General features: G+C 53.0%; 2 protein-coding genes and 1 long non-coding RNA gene across 7 annotated transcripts; 1 reads left to right on the top strand and 2 right to left on the bottom strand.

Moving 5' to 3' along the window:
* Positions 1–4351: 4351 nt before the first annotated feature.
* LOC103243211 (somatotropin) lies at positions 4352–6071 on the bottom strand. Of its 3 annotated transcripts, none has more exons than XM_073005129.1 (5): positions 5917–6071; positions 5496–5656; positions 5168–5287; positions 4910–5074; positions 4352–4654 (listed from the first exon to the last, which is right to left on the bottom strand). In XM_073005129.1, the coding sequence occupies exons 1-5, from the start codon at positions 5924–5926 to the stop codon at positions 4457–4459; spliced, it is 654 nt and encodes a 217-aa protein (XP_072861230.1). In that variant the 5' UTR covers positions 5927–6071; the 3' UTR covers positions 4352–4456. The 3 variants fall into 3 exon arrangements, with proteins under 3 accessions (XP_072861230.1, XP_072861231.1, XP_072861229.1); XM_073005130.1 differs by having other exon boundaries at positions 5168–5242; XM_073005128.1 differs by having other exon boundaries at positions 4910–5287; positions 5917–6045.
* A 72-nt stretch (positions 6072–6143) lies between these two features.
* LOC140708678 (uncharacterized) lies at positions 6144–12914 on the top strand. 2 transcript variants are annotated; one of them, XR_012088878.1, is made up of 4 exons: positions 6144–6250; positions 6665–6904; positions 12471–12546; positions 12636–12914. It is a non-coding gene; the product is annotated as an uncharacterized lncRNA (long non-coding RNA). The 2 variants fall into 2 exon arrangements; XR_012088877.1 differs by having other exon boundaries at positions 12471–12914.
* Positions 12915–15104: 2190 nt separating this feature from the next.
* On the bottom strand, positions 15105–18696 carry CD79B (CD79b molecule). Of its 2 annotated transcripts, none has more exons than XM_008012116.3 (6): positions 18534–18696; positions 17667–17720; positions 16455–16769; positions 16149–16267; positions 15799–15840; positions 15105–15689 (listed from the first exon to the last, which is right to left on the bottom strand). In XM_008012116.3, exons 1-6 carry the CDS (start codon positions 18598–18600, stop codon positions 15591–15593), a joined length of 696 nt encoding a protein of 231 aa, XP_008010307.1. In that variant the 5' UTR covers positions 18601–18696; the 3' UTR covers positions 15105–15590. The 2 variants fall into 2 exon arrangements, with proteins under 2 accessions (XP_008010307.1, XP_008010308.1); XM_008012117.3 differs by having other exon boundaries at positions 17667–17717.
* Positions 18697–20422: the final 1726 nt, after the last annotated feature.

Here is a 20422-nt window from a genome sequence, read left to right as displayed (position 1 = left end):
GTGTGGTGCTATTCAGTTATTTAGTTATTTTAGTTTCTTTATTTCAGTTTTATTTATTTTATTTTCTTTGAGATGGAGTCTCATTCTGTTGCCCAGTCTGGAGTGCAATGGCATGATCTTGCCTCATTGCAACCTTCACCTCCTGGGTTCAAGTGATTCTCCCTCCTCAGCCTCCCTAGTAGCTGGGATTACAGGCGCCCACCACTATGCCAGGCACTTTGTACTTTTAGTAAAGACGGGGTTTCAGTATGTTGGCCAGGCTGGTCTCAAACTCTTGAGTTTAGGTGATCCACCCTCCCTGGCCTCCCAAAATACTGAGATCACTGGCGCAAACCACCGCTCCCAACCCAGTAATTTCAGCTTCTAAATCCCTCTGAGTGCAGGGATTCTGCCCGCAATACAAGGGGCCTTTTGCCTCATTTTGTCTTTCCATAAGGGGCAGATTGTTCTTTCTCTATTCTCAGGTGAGAATGGCCCAGTGGCATGGGGTGCCTTGTAGAAACCTCACAGCAGGACAAGGCGAAGGCAGAGAAGGCCAGGACTGAGCCTCCTGTCTCCTGGTGCCCAGGGTTGGGGCTATTTCAGTACCATCTGGAGGTCACAAGCATCAGATGCCCCCAGAGATGAGAGCAGGAAAGAACATCCTCACCTGCACTGAAATCATCCCCCGCTGAGTTTAAGATCATCTAGCACTTGATGCTGTAGAAACAGAAGCAAGCAAGCAAGCAAGCAAGCAAGGAAACGCTTCTAGAAGTGGTTGGCTGTGGTGTTGGCAAACAACACTGAAAACCCACAGCCCTGTGGCCCAGGATGTGAATACTGGGGCCCTGCCGTCTCCCCTCTTTCAGAGCAGAAGACAGAGCTCCTTTTTCTGCTGTCATTCCCGAAGCATTACCCGACCAGCAGCCCAGACTCATCATCTGCTGGGAGGGCACTGGGCTGTGGGCTGTTCTCCAGGCAGGGCTGCGGGAGGATCCAAGAGGGGTGTCATCAATGATACCAGTTCTGAGAAAGCTGGGGCCAAGAGAGGGTGGAGACACCACTTTCCCCATTCTCCTTCCAGCACCAGCAAAGAGGAGGAGCCAGGTGGGAATGGAGGAGAGTCCCTGAGCTCCAGGTAGCTTCTGCCTCCGCCACCATCCTTCCTCCAAGGTCAACTGGGACAGACGGCACCCCATGACAGGGTCTTTTAGCTAGTGTTGGGGACTTAGATGTGGATTTTCGGCCATGGAAGAAGTCTTCAGCCTCCCTTAGGAATGAGCCCTGGCAGGAGCCCTAACTGGGGATCACTCCACAACTCCACAGATAGGCACCGGGGTGGCGAGGCTTCCCAGACACGTTACTGCCAGGAACACATGGGATCAGCCAGGGCAAGGGAGTGTCTCCTCTCATCTATCCGTTTGTTTTACCACAGAGTTATGGTGACTCAGAGGAGGGACTCCTGGGGAAACAACTTTACAAAGGATTACTACGGCAACCATGGACCAGAGGGAAGAGCTGAGCCCCACAGGTGTGGGTAGAAGTCGGCGATCGTTTTCTCTAGTCTAGATTTTCCCAGGGCCTGGAGCAATGGAGACCTTGTCCATCATTCATTGCTAGTAAAAAATCAACATTGAATTAGACTTGGATTTTCCTGACAGTCCTGGGAAGTGGCCCACTGTTGGGGCATCTCTTGGGGCCAGATCCCTGGCTCCTGCAGGCTGAGAGACTACCCAACAAGGGCCTCCTCATGGTCAGTCAGGAGAGGCTGGGTTTCCCACCACTGGTTTCAGCTTCAAAAGGCTCAGGATAGCCCGGGCATGGTGGCTTACACCTGTAATCCCTCCACTTTGGGAGGCCAAGGTGGGTGGATCATGAGGTCAGGAGTTCAAGACCAACCTGGCCAAGATGGCGAAATCACGTCTGTATTAAAAATACAAAAATTAACCGGGCATAGCGGCAGGCCCCTGTAATCCCAGCTACTCAGGAGGCTGAGGCAGGAAATTGCTTGAACCCGCGTGGTGGAGGTTGCAGGGAGCCGAGATCATGCTACTGCACTCCAGCCTTGGAGACAGAGTGAGACTCTGTATCAAAAACAAAAACAAAAACAAAAGCTCAGGATAATCTCACAGGCATCTTGGTTCTTTTAAAGAACCTCCCTTTATAATTTAGGATTAATGAATTTCTCTGTGTGTTTGGAAGCCCTTCCTATGTCCAACCTTGACTAACTTTAGGGTTCTGTGTGCCTGCTGTGGAATGTCGCAGATCTGCTGTTGATCCGAAAGTGGTGTCTTTCAGGCTTTGAGATCTCCTGTTAGGTTCAAGACTGTGGGGTTGAGGACAATCACATTTTCCGAAGCCATTCTCACCGGGTCTTAGGAATCGCCTCCGAGGGACTGGTGGGTGCTCCTTCCACTCCCACTTTGGTGATTTGCGGCGCACACTTCCCACCTGCAGCTCTGTTCTTTCTTCCTTGAGATCAGAGGCTGGTTATCGTACTGGGACATACTCTACCTCCTTTTGGCTTCTAATGTCCTTTCTCTGAGTTTGGTACCGAGTCAATTACTCAGCTCATTGGATTAAGGTCTTCAGGGAATATTATGTGGGGATTCCCAAGGGCTCTCCTAGGGGAGGTGAGGAAGATGATCAATACTTCTGTGTGTCCACCATGTGCTTGGCACTCTACTGAGCCATAGGGATGTGAGTGAGGATACTGAGGCTCAAAGAGATCAGGTGGCTTGCCTGGAGCTCTCCCAGTTCCTAAGTGATGCCTATCCAAGGTCCCTGGGCTTTCCTTCCATGCCAAGATCTTTAGAAACCTCATCTAGTAAAGATGGTGGCACTACTAGGCATGGACAGAGCTTGCCTCAGTGCAAAGCTAGCAGTACAGGGGTCAAGTCCCTGCACAGAGGATGTTCCATGAAGATGGGGGGAATTGAGCACAAGGAATTCAGCAGCAGAATGAGGTGTCCATAGGCATTAAGGGAAGTGGTAGAAAACAACCACCCAGCATAGCTCGGTTTAGTGAACCGAGGCACATCATGCTGCATATTTGTATTGCACGTTTCAGTGTACATCGTGTTTCACTTCCTGTATCTCGTTGGACCCTTAAGCTTGCCACATGATATGGCCGAGGGGTTCAGGCACTGGCGGGGGGGGGGGGGGCTTCAGGCACGGAGAAAGGGCCTTGGAAGGCTTGGGGAGGAGAGGGGCAGGCACTGTTGTGTGTTGATGGGGTATTGTTTGCACTGGTTGATGATCTCTGAACAACCAAGAGGTATATAATGATCTACCTAACCGGACGTGCTAAGTAATTTCACTTTGGGGATGATTCTCCAGGGAGACAATCCATTGATAGAGAAGTGAAAAGCATCGAGATGTGTCTAGTAGTTGTAGGAAGTCTGGGGTGCTTTCCTGATGAGGTGCCCTCAGCTGGAAATAGCCTCTCTCCTTCCTTTGACCTGCCCTGTGGCTATTTGCAGATATTTTGTTCCTCTTACCAGACTGTAAGCTCTTTGAGGCTGGATTTCTGCCTCTCGTCCATTCATTCATTCACTCATTCTTCTATTCATGCATTCACTGATTCCACAAGTTGTTGTTGCCTATAACATGTACTAGAGATTGTACCAGGCAGATGGGCATATCTAGATAAACAAAACACATGATCCTTTCTCTTCTGGAGCTAACAATCTACTGGCCGCAGAGATAATAGCAAAAAAGTAAATATAAAATGGTAAAAATAGAAATTTCGAATGGAGAACAGTCCCATGAGGAAAATAGGTAAGATATGGAGGGAGAGAATAAGCCAGAAGGTGACGGGACGAGGCAGCTGGCACAGCCCAAGGCCCAGGAATTCAACAAGCATCTAGTGAGTGGACCCAGCACATGAGAGGACAGTGCCAAGCAAAGAAGTCAAATGTCTACTGGGCTGGGCATGGCCAGGTCGCCCATGCTGTGTTGGACGTCCTCCTCCTGGTATAATTATTTTAAAATAACAGGACAAGGAAGGGCGCCGTGGCTCATGCCTGTGATCCCAGCAATTTGGGAGGCCGAGGTGGGTGGATCACTGGAGGTCAGGAGTTGGAGACAAGCCTGGCCAACATGGTGAAACTCTGTCTCTTCCAAAAATACAAAAATTAGCTGAGCCTGGTCATGTATGTCTGGAATTCCAACAACTCGGGAGACTGAGGCAGGAGAATTGCCTGAACCCAGCAGGCGGAGGTTGCAGTGAGTCAAGATGGTGTCACTGCACTCCAGCCTGGTTCCCAATAGACCCCACAGGCCCTACAGGTCATCTTCCCAACCTGCTGCTTGCTCCATATCACCACCCTCCTCCCCATGACATTATAGAAGGACACCTAGTCAGACAAAATGATGCAACTTAATTTTATTAGGACACATCTGGTGGGCACTGGAGTGGCACCTTCCACGGCCAGGAGTGGCAATCGGGAGGGGTCACAGGATGCCACCCAGGCATCTAGAAGCCACAGCTGCCCTCCACAGAGCGGCACTGCACGATGCGCAGGAATGTCTCGACCTTGTCCATGTCCTTCCTGAAGCAATAGAGCAGCCCGTAGTTCTTGAGCAGTGCATCATTGTTGTGTGAGTTTGTGTCAAACTTGCTGTAGGTCTGCTTGAAGATCTGTCCAGTCCGGGAGCTGCCGTCTTCCAGCCTCTGCAAAGTGAAGGAAGAGAAGGAGAGGCCGAGAGCGCTTGGTCACTGTTCCCTCCCTCTCTCATTCATTCATTTTCCTCCCTCCCCTTCAGGGTATAGAGAAAGGCCTGGAGGATTCACCAGGGGAAATGAAGACTAAGGTGAGTTCTCTTGGGTCAGGGCCTGACTGCTAAAAAGAGGGCAGCAGTGTTTCTCTCCCCCAGCCCTCGAAGCCAGTGGGGTTCCAGGATTGGGGACCCCTGGCAGCACCCTCACCCCCATCAGTGTTTGGATGCCTTCCTCTAGGTCCTTTAGGAGGTCATAGACGTCGCTGTCCGAGGTGCCATACACCAGGCTGTTGGCAAACACACTCCTGAGGAACTGCACGGGTTCCAGCCACGACTGGATGAGCAGCAGGGAGATGCGGAGCAGCTCTAGGTTCTGCAGGGGAAGGACACGCAGTGGCTGTGCTGCCCAGGGGCTCTGACCACAGGCCTCCCCCATCCCCGTCTTGGGGAGAAGGCATCCACTCACGGATTTCTGCTGCGTTTCCTCCCTGTTGGAGGGTGTCGGAATAGACTCTGAGAAGCAGAGGGAAGTCTGGGGGTTCTGCAGGAATGAATACTTCTGTTCCTTTGGGATATAGGCTTCTTCCTAGGAGAAGGACCACCCACCAAGATCTATGCTGGAGACCAGCTCCCATTGTTACTTTTCTGGGAACCTCACTCAGCGTACGCTCATCCGCCTGCCTTTTTGCTTCAGAAAACAACCTGAGCTCCTTAGTCTCCTCCCCTTACTTTCCAGCGAGGGAAGTCACCCCTTCCTGCCACCTGTGATGTGCTCCCATTCCCCAAGAGCTTACAAACTCCTGGTAGGTGTCAAAGGCCAGCTGGTGCAGGCGATGGGCGCGGAGCATAGCGTTGTCAAAAAGCCTGGATAAGGGAATGGTTGGGAAGGCACTGCCCTCTTGAAGCCAGGGCAGGCAGAGCAGGGCAAAAGCCAGGAGCAGGGATGTCCGGGAGCCTGGGGAGAAACCGAAGGGCAACAGACGGAGCCGGAGAGCAAGAGGCCAGTGCTCTCCCTGCCCCAGGAGCTGTTTGTTTTTTTCTGTCCATCCCTCCAGGGACCAGGAACATTCTGAGATTGACCAAATATCTGGGCTTAGATGGCGATACTCACATTCAGAAGCCCCAAACCTGAGGGTTAGTGCCCCGTCCCATCTACAGGGTGCCACCTCTCCCCTCGGGACACATCATGCGGAAAGGGATTTTCGGGGCGCTTACCTGCAGCCATTGCAGCTAGGTGGGCTGTCCACAGGAACCTGAGTGGTTCGGGGAGTTGGGCCTTGGGATCCTGGAGCTGGTCTCTTGTGGGCCCTTTTTATACCCTGGCCCCTTGTCTCTTGCTGCTTGCCCCCACCTGTTTCTCTGTACATTTATGCATAGGGCTACTGACGTGCCTGTGCTAATGGATAATTTAGAAGCTCCTCCCACACATGCTGGGATCATGCCCCCTGGCTTGTCATCTTTCCCTTCCCACCGTCACCAGCATTGTGAGGGTTGTGCCCAGAGTGTCAGCCAGAGATACCACCCAACTTATCCTCTCCTTAAGGAGCAGGTGGGTGTCCTCTGGCAGCACGCCATGGTGGCCAACCTCAACGCGGGGAAGGATGTCATGATAGCCAGTCCTCGAGACCCCTACCGACCCCATCCCACTCTCTATCCTATCCCTTTCCTCCTCCCCACATGTTTCCCCTCCACCCAGCAGAGAGAATGTGTGTGCTGCGAAAAGGGGCCAAGCACAGGCAATAGATTGTGGGGGTTCTGGGAACGATTCAGTCCCGAATTCCACTTTTGTTGACGACTCCTGGGCCCGCCTGAGGCAGCTGGATGCAGTGCTAACACTGACCACTAGAGGGAACCAACTCCCCACTTTGCTCTCCCCTTTCCCTGAGCCTTGGCGGGTGGGGGGTGGGGGGCGCTCCCCCAGGTCTCTGGGGACAAAGAACCCAGACTCAGGGTATTGCCCCAGCTCCTTGGACCTGCAGCAGAGATACAAGCCAAGAAGCAGAAATTCCGGGGACAGACACGGACCACAAGCGCTTCCTCCTCCAGCCCTGAAACCATCAGAGAATCTGAAAGTTAGAAGAGCTCTTGAAGGTTTGAGTGTCTTCCCTAGCTTTGGAACTCCGAACACATCACGCCGAAAGATGCCCTATCAAGTTGGACGCGGTGGCTAAGGCCTGTAATCCCAGCACTTTGGGAGGCCGAGGTGGGTGTATCACGAGGTCAGGAGTTCAAGACCATCCTGGCTAATATGGTGAAACCCCGTCTCTACTAAAAATACAAAAAAATTAGCTGGGTGTGGTGGCGGGCACCTGTAGTCCCAGTTACTCAGGAGGTTGAGGCAGGAGAATGGCCTGAACCCAGGAGGTGGAGCTTGCAGTGAGCTGAGATCGGCCACTGCACTCCAGCCTGGGCAACAGAGCAGAACTCCATCTCGGAAAAAAAGAAAAAAATTTTTTTTCTCTAGAGCAGGTAGTATGATGCTACTCAGTTATTTAGTTATTTTAGCTTCTCCCATGTTCCTCCAATGTCAATTGAGGCAGGGAGCAGCCCATGACAGGGCCCTTTTGCTAGTGCTGGGGACTTAGATGTGGACTTTAGGCCATGGAAGAAGTCTCCAGCCTCCCTTAGGAATGAGGATAGCAGGAGCCTGAACTGGGGACTAATCCAGAGCTCTGTAGATGGACACGGGGGTGGTGGGGCTCCCCCGACAGGTTACAGCCAGGAACACGTGGGACCAGCCAGGGCACGGGAGTGTCTCCTCTCACCTCTCCACTTCTGTTGACCTCAGAGTTACGGTGACTCAGAGGACTCTAGGGACCCCTGGGGAAACACCTTTACAAAGGGTTACCATGGCAACCATGGACCAGAGGGAAGAACTGAGGCCCACAGGTGTGGGTAGAAGTCAGTGATCCTTTTTTCTAGTCTAGATCTTCTGAGGACCTTGAGCAATGGAAACCTTGTCCATCATTCATTGCTAGTACAAAATCAACTTTGAATTAGACTTGGGATTTTCCTGACAGTACTAGGAAATGGCCCACTGTTGGGGCATCACTTGGGGCCAGATCCCTGGCTCCTGCAGGCTGAGAGACTACCCAACAAGAGCCTCTGCATGGCCAGTGGGGAGAGACTGGGCTTTGCATCTCTGGTTTCAGCCTCTAAAGGCTCAGGATAGGCTGGGCGTGGTGGCTCACGCCTGTAATCCCAAGAGTTTGGGAGGCCGAGACAGGTGGATCACCTGAGGTCAGGAGTTTGAGACCAGCGTGGTCAACATGGTGAAACCCCGTCTGTACTGAAAATAGAAAAATTAGCCATGCCTGGTGGCATGCCCCTGTGATTCTAGCTACTGGGGAGGCTTAGGCACAAGAATTGCTTGAACCCAGGAGGCAGAGGTTGCCGTGAGCCGTGATTGCGCCACTGCACTCCAGCCTGGGCAACAGAGTGAGACTCCGTATCGAAAAAAAAAATCTCAGGATACATCTCACAATCATCTTGGTTCTTTTAAAGAACCTCCCTTTATAATTTAGGATTAATGAATTTCTCTGTGTGTTTGGAAGCCCTTCCTATGTCCAACCTTGACTAACTCTAGGGTTCTGTGTGCCTGCTGTGGAATGTTGCAGATCTGCTGTTGATCCTAAAGTGGTGTCTTTCAGGCTTTGAGACCTCCTGTTAGGTTCAAGACTGTGGGGTTGAGGACAATCACATTTTCCGAAGCCATTCTCACCGGGTCTTAGGAATCGCCTCCGAGGGACTGGTGGGTGCTCCTTCCACTCCCACTTTGGTGATTTGCGGCGCACACTTCCCACCTGCAGCTCTGTTCTTTCTTCCTTGAGATCAGAGGCTGGTTATCGTACTGGGACATACTCTACCTCCTTTTGGCTTCTAATGTCCTTTCTCTGAGTTTGGTACCGAGTCAATTACTCAGCTCATTGGATTAAGGTCTTCAGGGAATATTATGTGGGGATTCCCAAGGGCTCTCCTAGGGGAGGTGAGGAAGATGATCAATACTTCTGTGTGTCCACCATGTGCTTGGCACTCTACTGAGCCATAGGGATGTGAGTGAGGATACTGAGGCTCAAAGAGATCAGGTGGCTTGCCTGGAGCTCTCCCAGTTCCTAAGTGATGCCTATCCAAGGTCCCTGGGCTTTCCTTCCATGCCAAGATCTTTAGAAACCTCATCTAGTAAAGATGGTGGCACTACTAGGCATGGACAGAGCTTGCCTCAGTGCAAAGCTAGCAGTACAGGGGTCAAGTCCCTGCACAGAGGATGTTCCATGAAGATGGGGGGAATTGAGCACAAGGAATTCAGCAGCAGAATGAGGTGTCCATAGGCTTTAAGGAAAGTGGTAGAAAACAACCACCCAGCGTAGCTCGGTTTAGTGAACCGAGGCACATCATGCTGCATATTTGTATTGCACGTTTCAGTGTACATCGTGTTTCACTTCCTGTATCTCGTTGGACCCTTAAGCTTGCCACATGATATGGCCGGGGGGTTCAGGCACTGGGGGGGTGGTTCAGGCACGGAGAAAGGGCCTCGGAAGGCTTGGGGAGGAGAGGGGCAGGCACTGTTGTGTGTTGATGGGGTATTGTTTGCACTGGTTGATGATCTCTGAACAACCAAGAAGTACATAATGATCTACCTAACCGGACGTGCTAAGTAATTTCACTTTGGGGATGATTCTCCAGGGAGACAATCCATTGATAGAGAAGTGAAAAGCATCGAGATGTGTCTAGTAGTTGTAGGAAGTCTGGGGTGCTTTCCTGATGGGGTGTCCTCAGCTGGAAATAGCTTCTCCTTCCTTTGACCTGTCCTGTGGCTATTTGCAGACATTTTGTTCCTCTTACCAGACTGTAAGCTCTTTGAGGCTGGATTTCGATTTCTTTGTTTGTTTGTTTGTTTGTTTGTTTTGGAGACGAGTCTTGCTCTGTCACCCAGGCTGGAGTGCAATGGCACGATCTCGGCTCACTGCAAGCTCTGCCCCCATGGGTTCATGTCATTCTCCTGCCTCAACCTCCCAAGTAGTAGTACAGGTACCTGCCACCATGTCCAGCTAATTTTTTGTATTTTTAGTAGAGATGGGTTTTCACTGTGTTAGCCAGGATGGTCTGGATCTCTTGATCTCATGATCCACCCGCCTCGGCCTCCCAAAGTGCTGGGATTATAGGTGTGAGTCACCGCGCCCGGCCTGAGGCTGGATTTCTGCCTTTCGTCCATTCATTCATTTACTCATTCTATTCGTGCATTTACCGATTCCACAAGTAGCTGTTGCCTATAACATCTACCAGGCAGATGGGCATATCTAGATAAACAAAAGACATGATTCTTTCTCTTCTGGTGCTAACAATCTACTTGGGGCAGAGATAATATTTTACCATTATGTAATGTATATATATAAAGGTAAAAAAAATACATTATGTAATATATATATATAAAATTGTTATATATATATATATATTTTTTTGAAGGAATTTTACTCTTATTGCCCAGGCTGGAGTGCAATCGCACAATCTCGGTTCATTGCAACCTCCACTTCCTGGGTTCAAGTGATTTTCCTGCCTCAGCCTCCCAAGTAGCTGGGATTACAGGTATGCTCCACCATGCCTGACTAGTTTTGTATTTTTAGTAGAGACGGGGTTTCGCCATTTCTATTTACCTCATGGGAATGTTTCCAATTTGAAATTTCTATTTTACCATTATATACCAACATACATATATACCTGGCCGGGCGCAGTGGTTCATGCCTGTAATCCCAGCACTTTCGGAGGCCAAGGCGGGTGGATCACCTGAGGTCAGGAGTTCGAGGCCAGCCTGACTAACATGGCAAAACCCCGTCTCTACTAAAAATACAAAACTAGTCAGGCATGGTGGAGCATGCCTGTAATCCCAGCTACTTGAGAGGCTGAGGCAGGAAAATTGCTTGAACCCAGGAGGTGGAGGTTGCAGTGAGCCAAGATCGTGCCATTGCACTCCAGCCTGTGCAACAAGAATGAAACTCTGTCTCAAAAAAAAAAAAAAGAACATAATAATAATAATAATAATAAAGAAAATAACAAGGACAGGAACTTTATTGTATGACAATACATACATGAACAAAATCAAATGCAAAAGGTGAAAAGCAGAGCGTCCAAGTTCCCAGGAATGTTCTATATGGACTCACAACTTACATGAACTTCTGTCTTCCCCTCCTGCCACATGGGGAAAGTGGTATTAGGTCTGGAGGTGGAATGCCTTTTTTAAAAAATTGAAAATTATATTAGGATCAGTCTAAGTGTGTTTTAAGAAACTACACCCTGATTTAAGTCAGGAGATAATGCTCATTATTTTTGTCTTCCGTAGTCACCTGTTTCCAAGTAAAGGTTTTTGGGTGGGAGAGGCGGGTGTCCCAAGTGGAGGGTTTGTGGTTGTTTGCAGCTGAGTCAATGGCAGGACCGGAAGATGACATACCAGGAGCAGCTTGTAGACCTGAGACACACCCAGGAATGTTGCAGATGTGGGCTCTGAGCCCACTTCTTGAGGTGAACCAAAGAGAGCAGACAGGGATCCCAAATACCATGTTCTGAGATGGCTTTTTGTTGTTGTTGTTGTTGTTAAGACAGAGTCTCACTCTGTTGCCTAGTCTGGAATGCAGTGGCATGATCTCGGATCTCGGCTCACTGTAACCTCGCCTTCCTAGGTTCAAGTGATTCTCCTGCTTCAGCCTCCCCAGTAGCTGGGATTACAGGCATGCACTACCACGCCTGGTTGATTTTTGTTTTTTGTTTGTTTGCTTTTTTTTTTTGAGATGGAGTTTCTCTCTTGTTGCCCAGGCTGGAGTGCAATGGCGTGATCTTGGCTCACCGCAATATCCAGCAGGTTCAAGAGATTCTCCCGCCTCAGCCTCCCAAGTAACTGGGATTACAGGCATTCGCCACCATGTCTGGCTAATTTTGTGTTTTTAGTACAGATGGGGTTTCTTTATGTTGGTCAGGCTGGTCTTGAACTCCCAACTTCTGGTGATCTGCCCACCTCAGCCTCCCAAAATGCTGGGATTACAGGCGTGAGCCACCGCACTGGGCCTAATTTTTGTGTTTTTAGTAGAGACAGGGTTTCACCATGTTGGCTAGGCTGGTCTTGAACTCCTGATATCATGTGATCCACCTGCCTCGGCTTCCCACGGTGCTAGGATTACAGGCGTGAGCCACCGCACCCCGCCCTGAGATGGCTTTAGAGGCCCCTCAGAGTAGCCTCAGCCAGGCCAGACACCTACTAAAGGATGAACACTCACTGTTCTTGTCACCCAAACAGCACCCAAATAGCCAGTTTTTTGTGTTTTGTTTTGTTTTTCTCTTGCCTCTGATTCTGCTGGAAAAACACCCAAAACCTCGGGTCAGATCACGCCAACCCTAGCAGCACCTGCAGCAAGAGGGCAGGAAGTCAAGCTAGAATGGAGGAGGAACCAGCCTGTGCTTCAACCAGGGTCCCCGGGGAGCTGGCTGGATTCCCCCAGTAGGCAGTGGGGCATGTGCCCACCAGGGGCCTCGGAGCTGTGTTCTGGGGAGGGGGCAGGCAGAGGGGGCAGCTGCAGAGCTGGGGTCCTGGAGGGATGGCACAGTGGCTGCTTCTTGAGGGTGCTCAGAGGTCTCCTACTAGGCTCTGGCAAGAAGGAGTGGGGCCTTTGGGGTCTCGAACCTTGTGAATCGCAGGAAAATCAAATCCCCCTTCAATACACAAACATTTGAAGATAGCCAAAGTTGTGACCGGATTCCCTCCTTTTCCTCCTCCTTTGGTTCAGGGTCTTATTGCTGCAACGCCCTTCAAGAGAGGCGGCTGTGATGTAGCGGGGAGACGGCTGGACTTGGAGCCAGAAGGTCTATGTGTGATTTTGGCCAGTTACAGTAATTTCCCTGGGCCTTGATTTCCTTGTTTGTAAAAATCAGATAGTGCGATCCTCTTGCAGGTACATCAGGCAGAGTGTAAACGAAGATGGAGGTGTTCAATCCAGTTTTCTTGCATTTAAGAGGGGTTCCATATGTATGTGTTGGGCCCAATAAAAGCTTTTGGTTCATATTCTGTGTTCTGATTGTGGTGGTTGTGATACAAATCTGTACATTTGCTAAAATTCTGTACACCCAAAGGAAACAAACTCAATTTTTTTTTTTCTTGAGATGGAGTTTTGCTTTTGTCACCTAGGCTGGAGTGCAATGACACGATCTCGGCTCACTGCAACCTCTGCCTCCCAAGTTCAAGTGATTCTCCTGCCTCAGCCTCCCAAATAGCTGGGATTACAGAAGCCCACCACCACACCCGCCTAATTTTTGTACTTTTAGTAGAGATGGGGTTTCACCATGTTGGCCAGGCTGGTCTCGAACTCCTGACTTCAGGTGATCCACCCGCCTCGGCCCCCCAAGTGCTGGGATTACAGGCATGAGCCACCGTGCCTGTAAGCCCGCAATTTTATTGTGATAATTTTTTACAAAACATCTGGTCCAAATTCTTTCCCTTGGATGGGCTTTAGGATTCCCATTTCGCAGATAAAGCAACCTGAGATGTTTCTTGTCTCCACCATCAGTACCCAGCTATGTTTCCATTGCCTATGTCAGTTCTGGGGGTCCACAAGAAAACATGACATCCCCCAGAGTGTAAGCCCTTAAAACAGAAAAACAGACCAGGGAGGGCTCCTACATTATAACCCATGAAGTCAAGCCCTTTGGGGGTGTCTGGTGGAGGGGCCAATGTCTATGCTCAAATGATTCTCTGTTAACAAGAACTTCGGGCCGGGTGCGGTGGCTCACGCCTGTAATCTCAGCACTTTGGGCGGCCGAGGCGGATGGATCACTTGAGGTCAGGAGTTTTAGACCAGCCTGGCCAACATGGTGAAATCCCGTCTCTACTAAAAATATAAAAATTAGCCGAGCATGGTGGTGTAATCCCAGCTACTTGGGAGGCTGAGACAAGAGAATTGCTTGAACTCAGGAGACAGAGGTTGCAGTGAGCCGAGATGGCACCACTGCACTCCAGCCTAGGCAACAGAGTGAGACTCCGTCTACAAATAAATAAATAACTCAGCAATAAATAAATAAATACATACATACATAAAACAAGAACTTCAAAGTCTAAGGGAAACTGAGTTGTTCAAAGGTGTTAAAAAGTCTTTAGGTAAAGCCAAGGCCTCCCCCACCCAGGGCAGCCTCAAGCAGGTGGAGACCCTGCTTGGGGGAGAAGTGAAGCCTCCTCCCACCATCTACCCGGCTGCCTAGGTCCCTGGTGGAGGTAGGAGGACGGAATTAGTGCCACTATGCAAAGCAGCAGGAAAGGAAGGGCTCCGGCTCAGTAGAGGCTGATGCCAAAACAACCCGGTTCCCTCCAGCAACCCAGAGACTAGGAAAACGCAGGGGCCGCCTGGCTTGGCCCAGCCTGGTGCAGGGTGGTGGAGAGATTTACCTGAAACCGCAGGTGTGGGGGCCTTATCCACCTGCCCCACCTGGAATTCCAGAGGGAATTTGGTGAAAATAGGCACTTTTCTCACTAGTTCCCATGTGCTGGTCTTGATTCCCCAGTTAAACTGGCAGCTGCCACAGCACAGGGGCTCCCTTGCCGGAATTCAGAGCAGGAATAGCAGAGAGGCCTCCAAGGATTCCCTCCAGGGTCAACAGGAAGTGGAGCACAGCCTGACTTGGGAGGGAGGCTTTGCACACTCAGGTTGATTGCACTTGGCCTCCCAGCTGGGAGCTGTTCCCAGTACCTCCCACAGCTGGTGGGCTGGAGGGCCCTAGGGACAATTGTTGAGGACCCTGGGGCCATAGCAGACCTCTGATGCTGTGAAAGTCTGAAGGGGTCTCCTGGCAAAGAACCCCAAAGCTCCACCATACAAAGCTCCACTCTTCAGGATCTCACTCTTGATGGCTTTGCATCAAGCTTTCCTAGGCTTCCTGGGAGGTGGGGTTGGGGTTGTTGTAGAGGCAGGGAAACCTCTACCCTCAAGGAGCTTCCAGTTTGACTGGAGAACCAAGGCCAATGTGAGTAGTACAAGGCAGTAGCTAAGTCGCTGCTGCTAGGCTGGTCTGAACAGGGCTTGGACGGGGACCTGGGTGCTTTGGGAGGGCTTCCTGTAGGTGGAGGCAGAGCGGGACTCAATTGTTGCTTTTTGGCTGGAGTGTGGGATGAGGGCGTCCCTGCTGAGGGGAAGGACAGGCCCAGTCACTGGCCAGCTGCTCTGGGTCCAGCTAGGGCCTGGCATGCAGCCCTGTTCCAGGGGGAAGGAAGGGGGGATGTGACCACAGGCTCCAACTGGGTCTTCAGAGAGAAGGGGTGGCAGTCACCTTTCCCACACCCTCAAGGGCTCACAGGTGCCACATTCAAACAACAGAAGTACCCACATAGATATTCCTATCCACCCCAGATCCATAAGATGCCATGAGCCTGTGTGTGGTTTCTCAGGACACACTGTTTATTCCACGGGGGAAGGCACTGGAGGCCAGGGCCTCCCTGGGGTGGGAGCGGTTGCGGGAGAGGAATGATGTTCCCGTGGCTCTTCTGGGGCCCCGCTGGGTCCACGGCCCTTCCCAGGCTCTGCTGGGAGGCCCTCGCCTCCGAGTCCATTTGCGGGTTCTGGACCAGTCTCTGCCTCCCCAGTCCCGTGCATGGGGATGGATCCCCTCACAGCGCCCCCAGAAAGCTGGGTCCCATCCATTCCCAGAGAACTCCCTCCAAGTTGCTGCCCTGTTGTCCTTCTACTCCAGGCCCTTTGGCAAGAGCTGGGGACCAGGGGCTGGAGATGAGCGGCAGCTCTGGTGGGCCAGCTTCAGAGGCCAGCTGGGGGTCCAGGAAAGGGGTTGGGCCATGAGCCAGGCAGCTCCGAAGCAGTCACTGAGGCTGGGGAGCCTGCACCCAGGCCGTGGGGAGGTCCTGGCTCTCACTCCTGACCTGGGTGCTCACCCACAGACCACTTCACTTCCCCTGTCCGCAGCGTCACTATGTCCTCATAGGTGGCCGTCTGGTCAATGTCCAGGCCCTGGAGACATTACGTGGAGCTCAGGCCAGGGCCACACCCCAACCACACCAGCAGATAGTGGCCGCTGACCCCGAGGACTCAGAGCTGCTGGGCCTGCCCGACTCCTTACCTCGTAGGTGTGATCTTCCTCCATGCCGGCCTTGCTGTCATCCTGGGGGCAAAGAGGGATGGAGACCAGAGTGTTAGCTTCCCCCAGCCCTATCCCCTGCTGGACCAGGCTGGGGAGGGCCAGGGAGAAGGGTAAGCGGTCAGGAGTGAGGTGCATTCTGCAAGAACAGCTGAATGAAGGAAGGAAGGAAGGAAGGAATGATTGAATAGGTGAGCCAGTGGGCCAGCTCTGGGGACAGACTGGGCCAAGATGGCCACAATGAGAGCTGGGGACATGGAGACCCTGCCTATACCTGGCCTATGCAGTGGCCTCCTCTGCGGTCCCCCAAGGCTTCCCCCACCCCCGATCACCTTGTCCAGCAGCAGGAAGATGGGCACGATGATGAAGAGGATGATCAGCAGCGTCTGGATCATGATGATGCCATCCTTCAGCGTGTTCCTCTGCTTCAGCTGTGCCAAGGTGCTGAACCCTGCGGGGACCAGGGGCGGGGTTGTGAACCTGGACCACAGTCCACCTTTTAGGCCTGCAAGGGCAGCTCCTTCAGGTCCCAGCGGCTCTCCTGAGTGCTCTAGGGCTATGGCCATCTCCACAAGAGGCAGGCCAGGCTGGGGTGGGGATGGACAGCTACAGGAGTGTCCCAGCCACCCGGCACACACCCATGACTCGCAGCTCCGTGCCGCAGCCCCGGTAGACCTCCGAGGTCTTGCTGCACTCCTGCTGACAGAAGTAGATGCCGTTGTCCTCAAACCGGATGTCTTGGATGATGAGGGTGGTGACAGAGCTGTTTTGGGTCTGATGCATGTGGCCCTGTTCCAGGTTCACCTGTTGGGGCTCCTTGTCTGTCTCCCGCTTCCGGAGCCAGCTCACGATGCTGAAGGTGCTGTTGGTCACGTAGCAGTGCATTTTCACCGTGAAGCCCCGTTTCCTGGCTACGAAACGTGGGCTCTGCCAGATCCGAGAACAAGCACTACCTGTGGGTGCCAAGGCCAGGCTCAGCATTCCGCTTGGCATCTTCCTGACTGCCAGCTCCAGCAGCAGGCCCCCGCCCTGGCTGGCACAGACTCCCTGGGCTTAGTCTTTGCTTCTCAGGGTGTGGGACAGGCAGGAGGCCGAGGTGGGAGTTAGGAAGCAGAGCCACGTGAGAAGCTGCAGCCAAGCTCTCAGACTCCGGCCCTTCCCGACTGCCCCACCTTCCCTTCGATTTTCCTTTAGAAGAGCTCTGGGACCTTGCCATTCCTTTCCATGCCCATTACAACAGCCTGACCCAGGCCACACCCCCAGGACCTGGAAGTCCACAGGCCTGAAATCCCCAGTCTCCCCCATTCCTCTGGGGATAAAGGCCAAATTCCTAGCCTGTCAACTGAGACCTTCCTCAGTCAACCCTCTCCCTGCCTGACTTCCCTCCATCATCCTTCTCTTCCCTCCTGCAGGGACTGGGACCACTTCTTGTTCCAGAACCCTCTTTTCAGCTTCGACTGCCTTGTTCTTAGCGAGCACTCTCTGAGAATCCCTGAGCCCCTCACATAGTGACCCTGCCCTGGAGGGCTCACCCGAGGCTCAGCCAGATCCCCAGCTAGACAGGCCCCGGGCCTGAGTCCTAGAGGAATCTGCAGGCTCCTCTGTTGTGACCCAGAGTTTAGCCCAGCCCTTCAGTGGCCAAGGCTGGAAAGCATGTGTCTGATGAAGATGACAGTGGGCTGGGGGTGGGGCTCAGAGGAGATCCTAAGGAGGCCTGGGGATGGGAATCCTGGATGGGGAGATCAGGCAAGGGTGGGAAGCGGGGCCACCTCCAGGACAGGGACCATAGTTGGACACAGGACATAGTCAGACACAACTTGCCCTCAGAAGCGGCAGGTGAGGCTACTGACCTTTGGGATTCGGGTACAGGTCCTCTGATTTGGCTGCTGGCACTGGCTCAGCTGCTGGGTGGGAGGAAGTGGGCGGGGCCAGGTCAGGGCCTCCTCCGGCCTGGGCTGCCCCACCCCTGCGCGCCCTCTATGTTCCCGGAGCTACTTCCTCCTTCCATGACAGCAGCTTCAAGACCCCTCGGTCCTTCCTGACCCCTGTACTTGGGAGACAGGCATGGGGTGGGGGTATTGGAAGCCCCACCCCAGCCCCCTTTCTGCCTTTGACCCTCAGGGTGGCTTTGAGCAGGCGTCTGAATAAGACAGGAAGGACAGGGAAATCTCAGCATTTTGAGAGGCCAAGACAGGAGGATCACTTGAGGCTAGGAGTTTGAGATCAGCCTGGGCAACATAGGGACACCCTGTCTCTATTTTTTTTTTTTTTTTTTTTTTTTAAAGAGAGACAGGAAGAAAGTCACAGCCCAGAGGCACTTTCATCTCCCAGAGAAGGGGACCACATTTGGATCTCGCATCTTCCAGGGTTCGGTTGGGACAGCCTCTCCCCTCCAGATCCCCAGGCAGTGCCCTCACCCTCTCTTCCTCCTGAGCCTAGTGCTTCCACCGTCCTGGCTGCTAACTCTGGTTTGCTCCTCATGCCCAGCTCAGCCTGACGCTCTCCAGGCAGGAGAGGGACTGGGGCCACAGACTCCTGAACCCATCACCACGTGCAGCTGACACCCACAGACCCAGGCTCCAGGGCCATGAGAGGGAGATAGGCGGTGAAAGGAGAGAGACAGAGGAAGAAGGTGGAGCAAGCAGGAGGCTGAACCGCAGGGCCCAGACAGCTGGAGACGAGACCAAACCCCACAGGCCTCGTCCTGGGTATTGTACCTGAGAGCAGCAGCAGCAACGCCACCAGCCAGTGGCTGGACACAGGAGACAACGCCAGCCCGGCCATGGTCACCGCTCCGTCCCCGACCCCAAACCCGTGACAACGTCCGAGGCTCCTTGGAGGAAAACGTGTAACTGCACTGGCTGTAGCCTGTCTCCTCCCCACCTCTTCCTCACCAGGCCCCTTCCTGCCATGCAAATTGGGACCCGGGGGAGGCACCAACTCTCCGGGGACCCTGGGGGAGGGCGGGCTCTTGTCAGCTGGGCCGCTAAGGTTTGGCGGTCGCCCAGCTTGGACAGCACAGCTGGGGTCCTCTGCGGATGCCTCTGGGGGCCTCTCAGTCTTCTGGGGGCAGCCTGTGCTCCCCTCTGTCTGTGCTTGCCCCACCGGTGGTCATTCTCTGGGCCAGCCAGCCTCCCTTCTGCTGTCCGCCAGCTCCCCGAAGGGCTGAGCCCGGCAAGTCTTTATTCCGGGGCCCTGAGCGAAATAGGCACCTGTCCTATGAATGAACCTGAGCTTAGCTCCTCTGCCCTGATCTATCCCTCACCTAGCGGAAAGAGGAGCACTGAGGAAGGACAGGGCAGCCACAGACCCAGGTCAGGCACCTGGAGGGGCCCAGAGCAGAGCCTCTTGGCTGGAGTGCAGGCAGCCATGTTGGAAGTTGACCCTGTGGAGGATGGGAGCCACAGAGGTTCTGGAGCAAGAGCAGGCCAAGTGTGGCAGCCACTGGGAGAAGATTCAGTCCAGGCCTTGGTGAGAGGCCTCCCTCCCTCATGCTGCAAAAGAGTCTGTAGGGGCTGCCAAAGAGGGTGGATGTAGGTGGAGACAGCTTTGCGAAAATCCACCACGCAGCCACTGGGGGCTTCTTCAGGGAGTTCTTAACTGTAGGACTCTGAGTTCGTTGAATTGTTGTCACAGGTCCAGGGGGTCTTGGGCAGGGAACGGGAACTGGTGTTGGGGAGCCCTCAGGTCCTCCAGCTATATCCTGCCTGTCTGCAGGGTGTGGTTGGAGCCACAGTGCTCAGGAACTGATAGAAGCTCACCTTTGGGTCCCTGCCCCTGGGTCCAATGCAGCCCCTTCAGAGATGCCCTTGTGCAGGGCACAACCTGAACAACTGGACACAGCATGCTTGCAGACCTCAGCCCTGCAGCTGAGCCCTCTTTGATTTTCATGTTTCCTGGCAGCTTCTTTTTTGTCTCTCATCCTCGACCCCCAGGAGAGGAAGAGATGCTAAATTGTCGGTGCCCTCTGTCCACATCTCACTCTCCTCATGACCCTCCATTTTGCAGTTTGTGCTGGGGCAAGTCTGGATTTAGGGAGAAGCAGACCCACCTCCCATGCTGTGGTTGGAAGGCAGAGGGTCTGGGTGGTCCCTCTTTAGATCTTGGCCTAGGCCTCGGACCTGACAAGGTGGGGGCCACTCTCAAGGGGTGCAGGCCAGGACCTGAGCCACGGAAATCGGGGGCAGGAGGGTTAAGGTTTCATCCGAGGAACAGCCCGTTCCGGGCAGTCCCAGATGTTCTTGCTTGTTTCCAGATGTTCCAAATGAAAAAACATTTCTCTGAAAAGGTGTCAGATGTTCACTTCATGGAATAAACAGCTCAGAAATATAAACATCACCTGAGGTCAGCTTGGGGACCATGGGCCCCCATGCCATTGAGGGTGGTTGGAGAGAGACTGACCGGGGGGAGTGAGGCAAAATCTGGGAGTCTCTTGGTTTAGGAAATACTCTTCCCGAGCCCCTGATGACAGAGTCCTTCATTAACTTTGGGGCTAGTGTCTCCCCAAAGTCAGGGGTATAACTGGGAAAGGCTTGGGGCACATGTGTTTGTGGGGTGTGTGTGTGTATGCTCACACAAGTGTGTTGCCTGGGTCCTGTGGTGTGGG

The sequence above is a fragment of the Chlorocebus sabaeus genome, chromosome 16 (genome assembly GCF_047675955.1).
Source record: "Chlorocebus sabaeus isolate Y175 chromosome 16, mChlSab1.0.hap1, whole genome shotgun sequence".
NCBI classification, from domain to species: domain Eukaryota; kingdom Metazoa; phylum Chordata; class Mammalia; order Primates; family Cercopithecidae; genus Chlorocebus; species Chlorocebus sabaeus.
This window is presented reverse-complemented; position numbering and strand designations above follow the sequence as displayed.

Excerpts from the sequence above, each read along its gene's own strand:
- CD79B (XM_008012116.3), bottom strand. The coding sequence starts at position 18,600 with ATGGCCGGGCTGGCGTTGTCTCCTGTGTCCAGCCACTGGCTGGTGGCG. Across the intron at positions 17,721-18,533 it reads GTTGCTGCTGCTGCTCTCAG|CAGCTGAGCCAGTGCCAGCA; the intron begins GTACAATACCCA and ends CCTCCCACCCAG. Across the intron at positions 16,770-17,666 it reads CCTGTACCCGAATCCCAAAG|GTAGTGCTTGTTCTCGGATC; the intron begins GTCAGTAGCCTC and ends TGGCACCCACAG.
- LOC103243211 (XM_073005128.1), bottom strand. Across the intron at positions 5,288-5,495 it reads TTGACACCTACCAGGAGTTT|GAAGAAGCCTATATCCCAAA; the intron begins GTAAGCTCTTGG and ends TCCTTCTCCTAG. Across the intron at positions 4,655-4,909 it reads GCATCCAAACACTGATGGGG|AGGCTGGAAGACGGCAGCTC; the intron begins GTGAGGGTGCTG and ends TTCACTTTGCAG.